The sequence below is a fragment of the Microcaecilia unicolor genome, chromosome 7 (assembly GCF_901765095.1).
Source record: "Microcaecilia unicolor chromosome 7, aMicUni1.1, whole genome shotgun sequence".
Taxonomy (NCBI): domain Eukaryota; kingdom Metazoa; phylum Chordata; class Amphibia; order Gymnophiona; family Siphonopidae; genus Microcaecilia; species Microcaecilia unicolor.
Genome location: NC_044037.1, coordinates 305,283,682 through 305,299,279, shown reverse-complemented (window position 1 = coordinate 305,299,279; position 15,598 = coordinate 305,283,682). Strand labels below are relative to the sequence as shown.

Sequence of the window (15,598 nt, the reverse complement as noted above, 5' to 3'; positions counted from 1 at the left end):
AGGTGGTGGGTATCAGCACAGCCCAGTCTTCTCTGCAAGAAACAAGGAGCAAAGCCCCCCCCCCCCCTTCCAGCTGGTGGCCGGGGTCGCTTCCTCTCTCCTTGAGCCCCCCCCCCCCCCAAGGAGGAACAGAGATTGTGGCTTGAGAGTGGATTCTGTAGCAGAGAAAGTTGACTCACCTGGCAGGGTGACTGGGCTCAGTGGAGGAGGGGTGGGTGGGGGGCGGAAGCCACCCAATGTACACACAGGACAGGGGAAAAGAAAGAAAGTGCTGGGAAAATAGTGAGGGAGTGCGGGGGGAGCCCAGGGCAGGTCAGTAACCTTGTTAGTGAAATCAGGGTGTTTTATGTTATTTCAAGGCTGGCAGCGTTTAAGGGAAGCCCATCCCAGCTCAGTATTGTTGTCCAACTTATAATCAGATCCTCTAATCCCTGTTGTGGAAATATTGGGCCTCATTCCCACCAATAGAGACCAAGTCTATTGTGGTTAAATTTCAACCAGGTGCCTCTGTGCTCTGTTTGGTCAGCGCCCACCTCCCCTCTCCCAAAGGCCAGAGTCCCCATCGTGTTTGGGCTTTAGGGCAAGTGACAGGTCCCGGGGGCAGATGCCAAACGCTCGTGTTTGCCTGGAAGAGCTGACCCTGACCCTTTATTTCGTACTTGTAAGTGATAACATTTTCTCCTCCTGAACCTGGTTTTGGGAGAGCCCCCCCCCCCCCCCAAGGGGAAAGGGGGTCCTGGAGACTGAGCTCTGCATCGGAGCCACCTGTGAAGGAATGAATGGTGCTTAAACTTTTAAGGGGAACTCAAGAGGCGATTGATGGAGGGAAAGTGGGGGGCGGGGGGGGAGAGAGAGAAGGGGGAGGAGGATTCTTTCTGTCTACTTGTTCCAGAGGAGAAAGAAGGAAAGAAAGAGGGAGGGAGGAAGAAAAGAAACCGGGGTGAGGAAAGGGGAGGGAGGATGAGATTTGGGAAGGAGGGGGAGAGGGAGTAGCAGGTTCCCTGGGGGGGGGGGGGGGGGAGATGGAGCAGGGGGAGAGGAGGTGGCAGGGAAAGAGAGCGCAGGGTGCGGTCAGTCTCCAGCGGCTTCTGACTGAGTCCGGGCTTGGAGAGAGGGAGGGGAGGGATGAGAGGGGCAGTGCCAGGTATAAAGAGCCAGGCGGCACAGGTAGAGTCAGTGCAGCCACTTCAGCTCTGCTGAGCTGCTCTCCGGGACAGGGACCCGCCACCTGCCGCTGCATGGGGAGCCCCGGGGCATCGGAGCGCCTCCGCCGGGCTCCCTAAGCCGCCTGCCCCATGCAGCTGTGCCGCCCGCTCTTGCTGTTGCTGCCGCTGCTGCTGTTGCTGCCACCCCCGGCCGTGCGTTCCTGCGGGCCGGGCAGGGTGGTGGGCAGGCGCCGCAGACCCCCTCGCCTCAGCCCGCTCGCCTACAAGCAGTTCAGCCCCAACGTGCCCGAGAAGACCCTGGGGGCCAGCGGCAGGTACGAGGGCAAGATCGCCCGCACCTCGGAGCGCTTCAAGGAGCTGACGCCCAACTACAACCCGGACATCATCTTCAAAGATGAGGAGAACACGGGGGCCGACCGGCTGATGACTCAGGTAAGGAGCAGGGAGAGAGCCGGCACCGGAAGGCTGCACAGCTGAGGAGAGGGGAGAGGGAGCAGGTACTGAACAGGAAGAGAACAGGGAGTGAGAGGGGGCTGGGGAAAGTACCCCACAAGTCTGTCCCATAGCCCTGTCTCATGTGTGATTCAATGCTGCTACTTTTTCCGAGGCTGCTGCTCTGTTCAATGAGTTACTAGTCTCAGAAGTGCTGCTGGGGAATCTCCTCTGTCCCATCATTTTGAGGTGAGATCTCACCCCTGGGGCCATCATGTCTGCAAATGGAAGCGGGGGGGGGGGGGGGGGTCTTTTATTCCCTGGGACACTGAATACATTTCTGTTGATCCTTTTGGCACTGAGCCCTGGTCATTTCTGCCAGGTCACTGATCTGGAACCTTTTTCAACGTTTCATTTTCACCATTATACCTGCAATTAGAAGGAGCAAGTTTTTGTTTCTTCCTCACTGGCCCCCAACCTGGTACTTTTTATTAGTGGAAAATTACCGAACGCCATCAGAGACAATACCGAAAACCTCTGGAATATTACTAACTACCTATCATTTCTGTAGCGCTACTAGACGTACGCAGCGCTGTACAGCAAACATGTAAGAGACAGTCCCTGCTTGACAGAGCTTGCAATCTAATCGAGACAGACAAACAGGACAAATAAGGGATAAGGGAATTACTCAAGGTGGGAATGATAAAACAGACAAGTGAATAGGAGTTAAAAGCAGCATCAAAAAGATGGACTTTTAGCCTAGATGTGAAAATGGCCAGAGCAGGAGCTTGAGGTAGTGATTCAGGAAGTCTATTCCAGGCCATATAGAGCAGCAACACAAAAAGAAAGGTCTGGAGTTCACAGTGGAGGACACGGGTACAGAAAAGAGAGATTTACCCAGTGTAGGGAGAGATAAGAGTGGACAGGTCCTGAGGAGCTGCAGAGTGAATGCACTTGTAAGTCAATAAAAGGAGTTTGAACTGTATGTGGAAACAGATAGGGAGCCAGTGAAGTGACGAGGAGCGGGCTAATGTGAGCGCGTCGACACTGGTGGAAGGGGAGACAGATGGCTTAATGGGACACCTGTGAGAAGCAAGTTGCAATAGTCTAAGCCAGAGGTGATAAGGGTTCTGGTAGTGTGCTCAGAAAGGAAGGGACAGATTTTGCTGATGTTGTAGAATACTCCTCCAGTCTAGTGCTATAAAACAGACTCTTGCTATCTTTGTGTACTGCAGGGAGATGGTCCATTGGACAACATCTGTACTGCGGGAAGATTGTGCTCTAGTACATCCCTTTTCCAGAGAATCCCCTCCAGCTGCATAAGCTATGCAAAAGACCTTTCACCCAGGCTCCTTCTCAGACAAAACTGGTGAAGTTAAAAATGTCCAGTTTATTCACCACTAAAATAATAAATACAGTCATGGCCATGTTTCGCCCTCTCAAGGGCTGCGTCAGGGGCTTGTAACGGAATACAGTGGTGTCGTCACAGAATTTCACCTGCTGGTTTAAACAACTTTTCTCCCAGAAAAGCAGCGGCAATGGTGAAACCTGGGCGTGTCGGGCTTTTACTTATTTGTTTATTATTTTAGTGGTGAATAAACTGGACGTTTTTAATTTCACAATCTGCTCTGGTTTTTCCATGCTGGATCTTGTAAATTGATTGCCTATTTGTATTTTTAGACCATCGTAGCTGTTTTATCTCGCCACTCAGTGGCCTAGATTGTAAGCTCTTTGAGCAGGGACTGTCTTTCTTCTATGTTTGTGCAGCGCTGCGTACGCCTTGTAGCGCTATAGAAATGCTAAATAGTAGTAGTAGTAGTCTCTTGTAACCAGAGCTAATATTGTGATGTCATAATGCCTCAGGCCACCAATAAGAGCCAACCTCATCAGTGATGTCACAATGGCTTGATTGTCCTATACTTGGCTCACTTTTATTACATAGCTCTTTGAGCAGGGACTGTCTTTCTTCTATGTTTGTGCAGCGCTGCGTATGCCTTGTAGCGCTATAGAAATGCTAAATAGTAGTAGTAGTAGTCTCTTGTAACCAGAGCTAATATTGTGATGTCATAATGCCTCAGGCCACCAATAAGAGCCAACCTCATCAGTGATGTCACAATGGCTTGATTGTCCTATACTTGGCTCACTTTTATTACATAGCTCTTTGAGCAGGGACTGTCTTCTATGTTTGTGCAGCGCTGCGTATGCCTTGTAGCGCTATAGAAATGCTAAATAGTAGTAGTAGTAGTCTCTTGTAACCAGAGCTAATATTGTGATGTCATAATGCCTCAGGCCACCAATAAGAGCCAACCTCATCAGTGATGTCACAATGGCTTGATTGTCCTATACTTGGCTCACTTTTATTACATAGCTCTTTGAGCAGGGACTGTCTTTCTTCTATGTTTGTGCAGCGCTGCGTATGCCTTGTAGCGCTATAGAAATGCTAAATAGTAGTAGTAGACAGCAGCTTACTTTTTTAACTTTTACTTTATTTCTCATTAGTTGCAAGTATTCCCAGAGTGAGTTCAGTGCGACTTACGTTAAAAAAATCTTACATTGTTACATTTTAGGGTCATAGCGGTTGTAGTTTGGGGAGGGGGTACTGGGGTGCTGTATACATTGTCCCCTATTCCCTAACATGTGTTTTCTGAATAGATGAGTCTTCAATTGTTTATGGAAAATTCGTACTCTGATATTGATCTTATGGTCACTGGTATATCGTTCCACCATTTTGCCGATAGATAGGATAAGGTTGTCGAGTGTTACTGTCTTAAATCTGACGCCTTATGTTGGTGGAAAGACTAGGTCCAGGAGATCTTCTTTCACGCTTTTCAGTCTCTTTTCCGGTAGTATTATCCAGCGGTCTAGATATTCTGGCATTTTGCCATATAGAAATGAGTGTCTCATGGTGCAGAGTTTAAAAATCCCTCTCGTTTCAAACGGAAGCCAGTGTGTGTGATGGACGAAGGAGTTACTCGGTCTGGCTCCAACATTTTGTACTGCCTATCTTTTTTCTAATTGATGTCGCACAGCTTATGTATAATACGTTGCAATAATCGATTTGGGCAAGAATGAGAGATTGTATTGATAGTCTAAAATTGTACTTGCCGTTCTCGTCAGTGCATGGATGGACATCTGGTTGTTTGTCTTTCTCATACCTTATTCCCCGTTCCAGTTACTGCACCATTGTTTAGAATATTTTTATCTTGATGACTGGATTGGCCCAAATAACTCAGAGAGTCTCTCTAACATCTTACTCATGGGAGGTTCTTCCTGATCTGTCTGTGCCTACAACAGAGGAAAGATTCCCCTAAAGCTGAGGGATCTCTGGTGAGTTTGTGCTGTGTAAACATTAACTTTATTAAGTGATGGCTGCAGAGATCAGAGCTCTCAGCCTCCTGCAGAGAGAAAGCCAGCTTTAGTGTCCTCTGCAGGTACTTTTCCTTCTTATGTCTCTTGAAACAAGCCTAGAAATAAAATTAAAATAAGTATAGCAAAGACAGCTGAAGACTGCATCATAATCAGACTATGATACTAAGTCATGAATACAGCACAGACAGCTGAAGGGTGCATGATAATCAGACTGTGATACTAAACCATGAATACAGCACAGACAGCTGAAGACTGCATCATAATCAGACTATGATACTAAGCCATGAATACAGCACTGACAGCTGAAGACTGCATCATAATCAGACTATGATACTAAGCCATGAATACAGCACAGACAGCTGAAGGGTGCATGATAATCAGACTGTGATACTAAGCCATGAATACAGCACTGACAGCTGAAGAGTGCATCATAATCAGACTATGATACTAAACCACGAATGCAGCACAGACAGCTGAAGAGTGCATGATAATCAGACTATGATACTAAACCATGAATACAGCACAGACAGCTGAAGAGTACACCATAATCAGAGTTCTATGCAGATGTTGCACTGATACATGTAAAGTACAAATACAGCATGGATTATTGAAGAACAGGCAAAGGGGAGGAGATAATTCAAACCAGGGAGTGTCAGTAATGAAAGAGACTCAGCTTATAGCTCTTATCCTACAAGTGTACAGAAATGTAGGACAAGTTATGGGGAGTTTTGATAACTGGAGGCTTAAAAAAAAACACATGTGGATATGTTGGGCGTCAGGGTGACCATCTGACATTTAACTGAAGCTAAGTGATATATTCATATAATAAATACCTATATGTGAAAACACTTTTTTTTAGATTCATTAAGTGAAGTGAAGTTTGGGGGGGGGGGAGGGGTTTAAAGCCGTCGATTGAGAGCTGATACAATAAATTAGCACCTATTGAGTTCTGAGGCTTTTTCCCTCCCTTTTTTTTAATATAAAAAAGTGAGTTTCATGAATCAGAACTTATTATATTAAGAAATTTATTCAACAGTGGTATAATGGAGTTTCTTTCAGTTCAGTTAGCACTGAACTGACAGGAGGAGCTGGCTCTCTGTTCAGCATGACATTCCCGCCTGACCCCAGGATGATTCAGACCTGGTTCTGTTATGTAGGTGTCACACACATCTATTCCTGCCGGTGGGGTGTGCTGCTCACATCTTTATTTGGGATGAGGAAGAGGATGGGTGGGTAGAAGGCAGACTGCACAGCTCTGTAGCACACCCAGGTGGCCAGCTGACGGCAGCATTAAAGTGCAGTCTTGGCCAGTCAAGAAACAGGATGGTCCAAAGAGAATGGAAAAGGCCCAGTGCAGACCTCCCTTCTCCACTTACCTGATCAGCCCTGCCTTCACCCGGCTGGGCCTGTTTAGTGACTGAGCAGCAGAAAGAACTGGGTTGCAATTCAAAAGCTGTCAGCAGCTTCACAGGCTCCAAGGAATGAAATGTGGATTTGCAGGTCAGTGAGCACTTGTAAATGGGTCAGGAGTGCCAGGATAAGATTGAGATTGGCCTGGAGTTTGCAGGACACAAGTTGCTGTGCCCAGACTGCAACTTTCAGGTCACAGGTTATGGCTCACTGTATCTAGGGAGGGGTCATTTGTGTTGAGTCATTTTGAAAAATTGTCTCCTAACCCTGGCAGGAAGAGGCAAGTTCTCCAGGACTTAATACTTGCTAATGGACTTGTCCACCTGAAACTTACCCCCATTTTATAAATTCAGCTTTACCATGACCCTTAAACTTTTCTTCCAGGAACAAGTTTCATGGCTTAAATATGAACTGACTGAAAAAAAATTCTTAAACTAATTTTAAATATGCTAAGGGAAAGGGACTTCATATACTGCCTTCCTGTGGTTTTTGCAACTACATTCAAAGTGGGTAACGTACTATATACAGGTACTTATTTTGTATCTGGGACAATAGAGAGTTAAGTGACTTGTCCACAGTCACAAGGAGCTGCAGTGGGAATTGAACCCAGTTCCCCAGGATCAAAGTCCACTGCACTAACCACTAGGCTACTCCTCCACTCATTACACCAATAAGAGCCAACCTCATCAGTGATGTCACAATGGCTTGATTGCCCGATACTTGGCTCACTTCTGATGTCATAAGGGAAAGGGAAATGGGACTTGATATACCACCTTTCTGAGGTTTTTGCAGCTACATTCAAAGCGGTTTACATATATTCAGGTACTTATTTTGTACCAGAGACAATGGGAGGGTTAAGTGACTTCGCCAGAGTCACAAGGAGCTGCAGTGGGAATTGAACCCAGTTCTCCAGGACCAAAGTCCACTGCACTAACCACTACACTACTCCACTCCAGCCCTAAGGAGTGGAGGAGTAGCCTAATGGTTCATGCAGTGGGCTGAGACCCAGGTTCATTTCCCACTGCAGCTCCTTGTGACCCTGGGCAAGTCACTTAACCCTCCATTACCCCAGATTGTGAGCCCTCCACGGACAGAGAAAGTACCTGTATATACATAAACCGCTTTTGTTGTACAACAGGAAGGCGACGTATCAAACACATTACCCTTACCCTACGTTATTGTACAGGATCTGATTATACGCGATGACAACATGCCTCCCGATGAGGGAACTTGTTTGTAAGCAGTACAGATTGCTACTGTAGTCCTTTTATAATCAGCGGCCTCCAGGCTGCCTCCACAGTTGTCTTACAAAACTCGACAAAAAGCACGAGGTTTTTCAGTGGCCTCCCGCCTGACAGCTCATACCGCACTCAAATCTTCGAGCTGGGAGTGGCTAAATGGTCCGGAATAGAGATCTGGGGTATTGGGAGCTTCAGAATCTCGGGGTATCGCTTCACTCCGTCCAGAACACCCGCTCTCACTCTCTTGCCAAGGATAACTCTGCATTCTGGGAGTTTTATAGACGCCAACTTTGCTTTAACTTCAACTGTCAAACAAGTTGACAAGACCCAGGGCTTCCAGAGGACACCTTCAGCTGGCGGGACTGAGTGGGCCCTTGCTCACCTGGGCCCACCCGTGGCTATGCCACGCCCTCCCAGTCGGCACCTAGAAAGAAATGTGTGGATATGTCTCCAACCTCCTCTGCACCGGAGACCTAAGTAAAGAATTCATTTCCATTTTCTGCTATGGCCTTGTTCTTCCTGAGGGTGTCTTTCACCTACTGGTCATCTAATAACTCACCTAACTGCCTCTCAGGTTTCGTGATTTTTGACAATACTATAAAAAATATTCTGTTGGACTGCGGCCCTTAATTTATAAGCCTTATTCACAATATACACATGTAAATATCAGCATTTAAATGTATTCTCCTTTTTGGGTAGCCAACTTTGGAACGCTCTGTCAAGATCCATCCGAACTATAAGGGACCATCCACCCTTCAGAAAAATGTTGAAGACCCATCTCTTCAAGAAAGCTTACCCTAAAGACCCAATTTTAACTTTTTAAGCCCACCCACATGATTCCTGTCCTGACGATTATTATACCTTAGACCATGTCTCCTAATCTCCTTTACTTTTATTTACCCTCCTTGTTTACATCTCCATATTCAGTCTATATATCCTCAAAATTCAATTATTACTATGTTTTCTACAACTTGTATGTCCTTTATAATTAAATATGACCAAAACCGAGCTTCTCATTTTCCCCCCCAAACCCACCTCCCCGCTCCCCCCATTTTCTATTTCTGTTGATGGCTCTCTCATTCTCCCTGTCTCCTCAGCTCGAAACCTTGGGGTCATCTTTGACTCTCCTTCTCTGATCATATCCAGCAGATTGCCAAGACCTGTCGTTTCTTTCTTTACAACATCCGTAAAATCCGCCCCTTTCTTTCCGAGCACTCTACCAAAACCCTCATCCACACCCTTGTCACCTCTCGTTTAGACTACTGCAATCTGCTTTTTGCTGGCCTCCCACTTAGTCACCTCTCCCCTCTCCAGTCGGTTCAAAAATCTGCTGCCCGTCTCATCTTCCGCCAGGGTCGCTTTACTCATACTACCCCTCTCCTCAAGACCCTTCACTGGCTCCCTATCCGTTTTCGCATCCTGTTCAAACTTCTTCTACTAACCTATAAATGTACTCACTCTGCTGCTCCCCAGTATCTCTCCACACTCGTCCTTCCCTACACCCCTTCCCGTGCACTCCGCTCCATGGATAAATCCTTCTTATCTGTTCCCTTCTCCACTACTGCCAACTCCAGACTTCGCGCCTTCTGTCTCGCTGCACCCTACGCCTGGAATAAACTTCCTGAGCCCCTATGTCTTGCCCCATCCTTGGCCACCTTTAAATCTAGACTGAAAGCCCACCTCTTTAACGTTGCTTTTGACTCGTAACCACTTGTAACCACTCGCCTCCACCTACCCTCCTCTCTTCCTTCCTGTACACATTCATTGATTTGATTTGCTTACTTTATTTATTTTTTGTCTATTAGATTGTAAGCTCTTTGAGCAGGGACTGTCTTTCTTCTATGTTTGTGCAGCGCTGCGTACGCCTTGTAGCACTATAGAAATGCTAAATAGTAGTAGTAGAAGGGTCGCTGGACATGGGTGGATGGAGGGCAGAGGAGAGGAGGGTCGCTGGACATGAGCCCCTATGTCTTGCCCCATCCTTGGCCACCTTTAAATCTAGACTGAAAGCCCATCTCTTTAACATTGCTTTTGACTCGTAACCACTTGCCTCCACCTACCCTCCTCTCCTTCCTGTACACATTAATTGATTTGATTTCCATACTTTATTTATTTTGTCTATTAGATTGTAAGCTCTTTGAGCAGGGACTGTCTTTCTTCTATGTTTGTGCAGCGCTGCGTACGCCTTGTAGCGCTATAGAAATGCTAAATAGTAGTAGTAGTAGTAATTCTAGCCGCATTGAACCTGCTACATGTGGGAAAGCGCGGGGTACAAATGTAATAAATAAATAGATGTGGAAAACCCAGTTTTAGAAAGTGTAAATCCAGGCTATGTGCTTGTGGCAAGAGGGTGTGGTTCGGGTGGGATTTGGGCAGTACAAGGTCAGAGGAAAAAATATGTTCTCCGATTCAGAAGGGAATCACACATCTATCAGAGTTGGGATTTACAGCTGCTCCTGGGTACATACAGGTTTTATAGAAGTGCTCATTTTTGGCAGCTCTCCTTAGAAGGGATTAGAGAAGCCTGACCCTTAATTCCTACTACTACTACTATTTAGCATTTCTATAGCGCTACAAGGCGTACGCAGCGCTGCACAAACATAGAAGACAGTCCCTGCTCAAAGAGCTTACAATCTAATAGACAAAAAATAAAGTAAGCAAATCAAATCAATTAATGTGAACGGGAAGGAAGAGAGGAGGGTAGGTGGAGGCGAGTGGTTACAAGTGGTTACGAGTCAAAAGCAATGTTAAAGAGGTGGGCTTTCAGTCTAGATTTAAAGGTGGCCAAGGATGGGGCAAGACGTAGGGGCTCAGGAAGTTTATTCCAGGCGTAGGGTGCAGCGAGACAGAAGGCGCGAAGTCTGGAGTTGGCAGTAGTGGAGAAGGGAACAGATAAGAAGGATTTACTAAATGAAGAGAGAGATATAACAGGCATCTCAGAAACCTGGTGGAAGGAGGACTACTACTACTATTTAGCATTTCTATAGCGCTACAAGGCGTACGCAGCGCTGCACAAACATAGAAGAAAGACAGTCCCTGCTCAAAGAGCTTACAATCTAATAGACAAAAAATAAAGTAAGCAAATCAAATTAATTATTGTGTACAGGAAGGAGGAGGGTAGGTGGAGGCGAGTGGTTACAAGTGGTTACGAGTCAAAAGCAATGTTAAAGAGGTGGGCTTTCAGTCTAGATTTAAAGGTGGCCAAGGATGGGGCAAGACATAGGGGCTCATGTCCAGCGACCCTCCTCTCCTCTGCCCTCCATCCACCCATGTCCAGCGACCCTTCTACTACTACTATTTAGCATTTCTATAGTGCTACAAGGCGTACGCAGCGCTGCACAAACATAGAAGAAAGACAGTCCCTGCTCAAAGAGCTTACAATCTAATAGACAAAATAAATAAAGTATGGAAATCAAATCAATTAATGTGTACAGGAAGGAGAGGAGGGTAGGTGGAGGCAAGTGGTTACGAGTCAAAAGCAATGTTAAAGAGATGGGCTTTCAGTCTAGATTTAAAGGTGGCCAAGGATGGGGCAAGACATAGGGGCTCATGTCCAGCGACCCTCCTCTCCTCTGCCCTCCATCCACCCATGTCCAGCGACCCTTCTACTACTACTATTTAGCATTTCTATAGTGCTACAAGGCGTACGCAGCGCTGCACAAACATAGAAGAAAGACAGTCCCTGCTCAAAGAGCTTACAATCTAATAGACAAAATAAATAAAGTATGGAAATCAAATCAATTAATGTGTACAGGAAGGAGAGGAGGGTAGGTGGAGGCAAGTGGTTACGAGTCAAAAGCAATGTTAAAGAGATGGGCTTTCAGTCTAGATTTAAAGGTGGCCAAGGATGGGGCAAGACATAGGGGCTCATGTCCAGCGACCCTCCTCTCCTCTGCCCTCCATCCACCCATGTCCAGCGACCCTTCTACTACTACTATTTAGCATTTCTATAGTGCTACAAGGCGTACGCAGCGCTGCACAAACATAGAAGAAAGACAGTCCCTGCTCAAAGAGCTATGTAATAAAAGTGAGCCAAGTATAGGACAATCAAGCCATTGTGACATCACTGATGAGGTTGGCTCTTATTGGTGGACTGAGGCATTATGACATCACAATATTAGCTCTGGTTACAAGAGACTACTACTACTACTATTTAGCATTTCTATAGCGCTACAAGGCGTACGCAGCGCTGCACAAACATAGAAGAAAGACAGTCCCTGCTCAAAGAGCTTACAATCTAATAGACAAAATAAATAAAGTATGGAAATCAAATCAATTAATGTGTACAGGAAGGAGAGGAGGGTAGGTGGAGGCAAGTGGTTACGAGTCAAAAGCAATGTTAAAGAGATGGGCTTTCAGTCTAGATTTAAATGTGGCCAAGGATGGGGCAAGACATAGGGGCTCATGTCCAGCGACCCTCCTCTCCTCTGCCCTCCATCCACCCATGTCCAGCGACCCTTCTACTACTACTATTTAGCATTTCTATAGTGCTACAAGGCGTACGCAGCGCTGCACAAACATAGAAGAAAGACAGTCCCTGCTCAAAGAGCTATGTAATAAAAGTGAGCCAAGTATAGGACAATCAAGCCATTGTGACATCACTGATGAGGTTGGCTCTTATTGGTGGCCTGAGGCATTATGACATCACAATATTAGCTCTGGTTACAAGAGACTACTACTACTACTATTTAGCATTTCTATAGCGCTACAAGGCGTACGCAGCGCTGCACAAACATAGAAGAAAGACAGTCCCTGCTCAAAGAGCTTACAATCTAATAGACAAAATAAATAAAGTATGGAAATCAAATCAATTAATGTGTACAGGAAGGAGAGGAGGGTAGGTGGAGGCAAGTGGTTACGAGTCAAAAGCAATGTTAAAGAGATGGGCTTTCAGTCTAGATTTAAAGGTGGCCAAGGATGGGGCAAGACATAGGGGCTCATGTCCAGCGACCCTCCTCTCCTCTGCCCTCCATCCACCCATGTCCAGCGACCCTTCTACTACTACTATTTAGCATTTCTATAGTGCTACAAGGCGTACGCAGCGCTGCACAAACATAGAAGAAAGACAGTCCCTGCTCAAAGAGCTATGTAATAAAAGTGAGCCAAGTATAGGACAATCAAGCCATTGTGACATCACTGATGACGTTGGCTCTTATTGGTGGCCTGAGGCATTATGACATCACAATATTAGCTCTGGTTACAAGAGACTACTACTACTACTATTTGGCATTTCTATAGCGCTACAAGGCGTATGCAGCGCTGCACAAACATAGAAGAAAGACAGTCCCTGCTCAAAGAGCTATGTAATAAAAGTGAGCCAAGTATAGGACAATCAAGCCATTGTGACATCACTGATGAGGTTGGCTCTTATTGGTGGCCTGAGGCATTATGACATCACAATATTAGCTCTGGTTACAAGAGACTACTACTACTACTATTTAGCATTTCTATAGCGCTACAAGGCGTACGCAGCGCTGCACAAACATAGAAGACAGTCCCTGCTCAAAGAGCTATGTAATAAAAGTGAGCCAAGTATAGGACAATCAAGCCATTGTGACATCACTGATGACGTTGGCTCTTATTGGTGGCCTGAGGCATTATGACATCACAATATTAGCTCTGGTTACAAGAGACTACTACTACTACTATTTGGCATTTCTATAGCGCTACAAGGCGTATGCAGCGCTGCACAAACATAGAAGAAAGACAGTCCCTGCTCAAAGAGCTATGTAATAAAAGTGAGCCAAGTATAGGACAATCAAGCCATTGTGACATCACTGATGAGGTTGGCTCTTATTGGTGGCCTGAGGCATTATGACATCACAATATTAGCTCTGGTTACAAGAGACTACTACTACTACTATTTAGCATTTCTATAGCGCTACAAGGCGTACGCAGCACTGCACAAACATAGAAGACAGTCCCTGCTCAAAGAGCTATGTAATAAAAGTGAGCCAAGTATAGGACAATCAAGCCATTGTGACATCACTGATGAGGTTGGCTCTTATTGGTGGCCTGAGGCATTATGACATCACAATATTAGCTCTGTTTACAAGAGACTACTACTACTACTATTTAGCATTTCTATAGCGCTACAAGGCGTACGCAGCGCTGCACAAACATAGAAGAAAGACAGTCCCTGCTCAAAGAGCTTACAATCTAATAGACAAAATAAATAAAGTATGGAAATCAAATCAATTAATGTGTACAGGAAGGAGAGGAGGGTAGGTGGAGGCAAGTGGTTACGAGTCAAAAGCAATGTTAAAGAGATGGGCTTTCAGTCTAGATTTAAAGGTGGCCAAGGATGGGGCAAGACATAGGGGCTCATGTCCAGCGACCCTCCTCTCCTCTGCCCTCCATCCACCCATGTCCAGCGACCCTTCTACTACTACTATTTAGCATTTCTATAGTGCTACAAGGCGTACGCAGCGCTGCACAAACATAGAAGAAAGACAGTCCCTGCTCAAAGAGCTATGTAATAAAAGTGAGCCAAGTATAGGACAATCAAGCCATTGTGACATCACTGATGACGTTGGCTCTTATTGGTGGCCTGAGGCATTATGACATCACAATATTAGCTCTGGTTACAAGAGACTACTACTACTACTATTTGGCATTTCTATAGCGCTACAAGGCGTATGCAGCGCTGCACAAACATAGAAGACAGTCCCTGCTCAAAGAGCTATGTAATAAAAGTGAGCCAAGTATAGGACAATCAAGCCATTGTGACATCACTGATGAGGTTGGCTCTTATTGGTGGCCTGAGGCATTATGACATCACAATATTAGCTCTGGTTACAAGAGACTACTACTACTACTATTTAGCATTTCTATAGCGCTACAAGGCGTACGCAGCGCTGCACAAACATAGAAGACAGTCCCTGCTCAAAGAGCTATGTAATAAAAGTGAGCCAAGTATAGGACAATCAAGCCATTGTGACATCACTGATGAGGTTGGCTCTTATTGGTGGCCTGAGGCATTATGACATCACAATATTAGCTCTGGTTACAAGAGACTACTACTACTACTATTTAGCATTTCTATAGCGCTACAAGGCGTACGCAGCGCTGCACAAACATAGAAGAAAGACAGTCCCTGCTCAAAGAGCTTACAATCTAATAGACAAAATAAATAAAGTATGGAAATCAAATCAATTAATGTGTACAGGAAGGAGAGGAGGGTAGGTGGAGGCAAGTGGTTACGAGTCAAAAGCAATGTTAAAGAGATGGGCTTTCAGTCTAGATTTAAAGGTGGCCAAGGATGGGGCAAGACATAGGGGCTCATGTCCAGCGACCCTCCTCTCCTCTGCCCTCCGTCCACCCATGTCCAGCGACCCTTCTACTACTACTATTTAGCATTTCTATAGTGCTACAAGGCGTACGCAGCGCTGCACAAACATAGAAGAAAGACAGTCCCTGCTCAAAGAGCTATGTAATAAAAGTGAGCCAAGTATAGGACAATCAAGCCATTGTGACATCACTGATGAGGTTGGCTCTTATTGGTGGCCTGAGGCATTATGACATCACAATATTAGCTCTGGTTACAAGAGACTACTACTACTACTATTTAGCATTTCTATAGCGCTACAAGGCGTACGCAGCGCTGCACAAACATAGAAGAAAGACAGTCCCTGCTCAAAGAGCTTACAATCTAATAGACAAAATAAATAAAGTATGGAAATCAAATCAATTAATGTGTACAGGAAGGAGAGGAGGGTAGGTGGAGGCAAGTGGTTACGAGTCAAAAGCAATGTTAAAGAGATGGGCTTTCAGTCTAGATTTAAAGGTGGCCAAGGATGGGGCAAGACATAGGGGCTCATGTCCAGCGACCCTCCTCTCCTCTGCCCTCCATCCACCCATGTCCAGCGACCCTTCTACTACTACTATTTAGCATTTCTATAGTGCTACAAGGCGTACGCAGCGCTGCACAAACATAGAAGAAAGACAGTCCCTGCTCAAAGAGCTATGTAATAAAAGTGA

The 15,598-nt window shown here is 45.7% G+C and overlaps 1 protein-coding gene across 1 annotated transcript in view; it reads left to right on the top strand.

Annotated features, from left to right (window-relative positions):
* The first annotated feature begins 1,162 nt into the window (after window positions 1-1,162).
* Window positions 1,163-15,598, top strand: part of IHH (Indian hedgehog signaling molecule) — a 125,378-nt gene continuing 110,942 nt past the window's right edge. Inside the window, exon 1 of the mRNA XM_030210239.1 lies at window positions 1,163-1,598. Within this exon, the coding sequence (XP_030066099.1) occupies window positions 1,296-1,598 (303 nt within the window). The 5' untranslated portion in view covers window positions 1,163-1,295. The remainder of the gene's footprint in view (window positions 1,599-15,598) is intronic.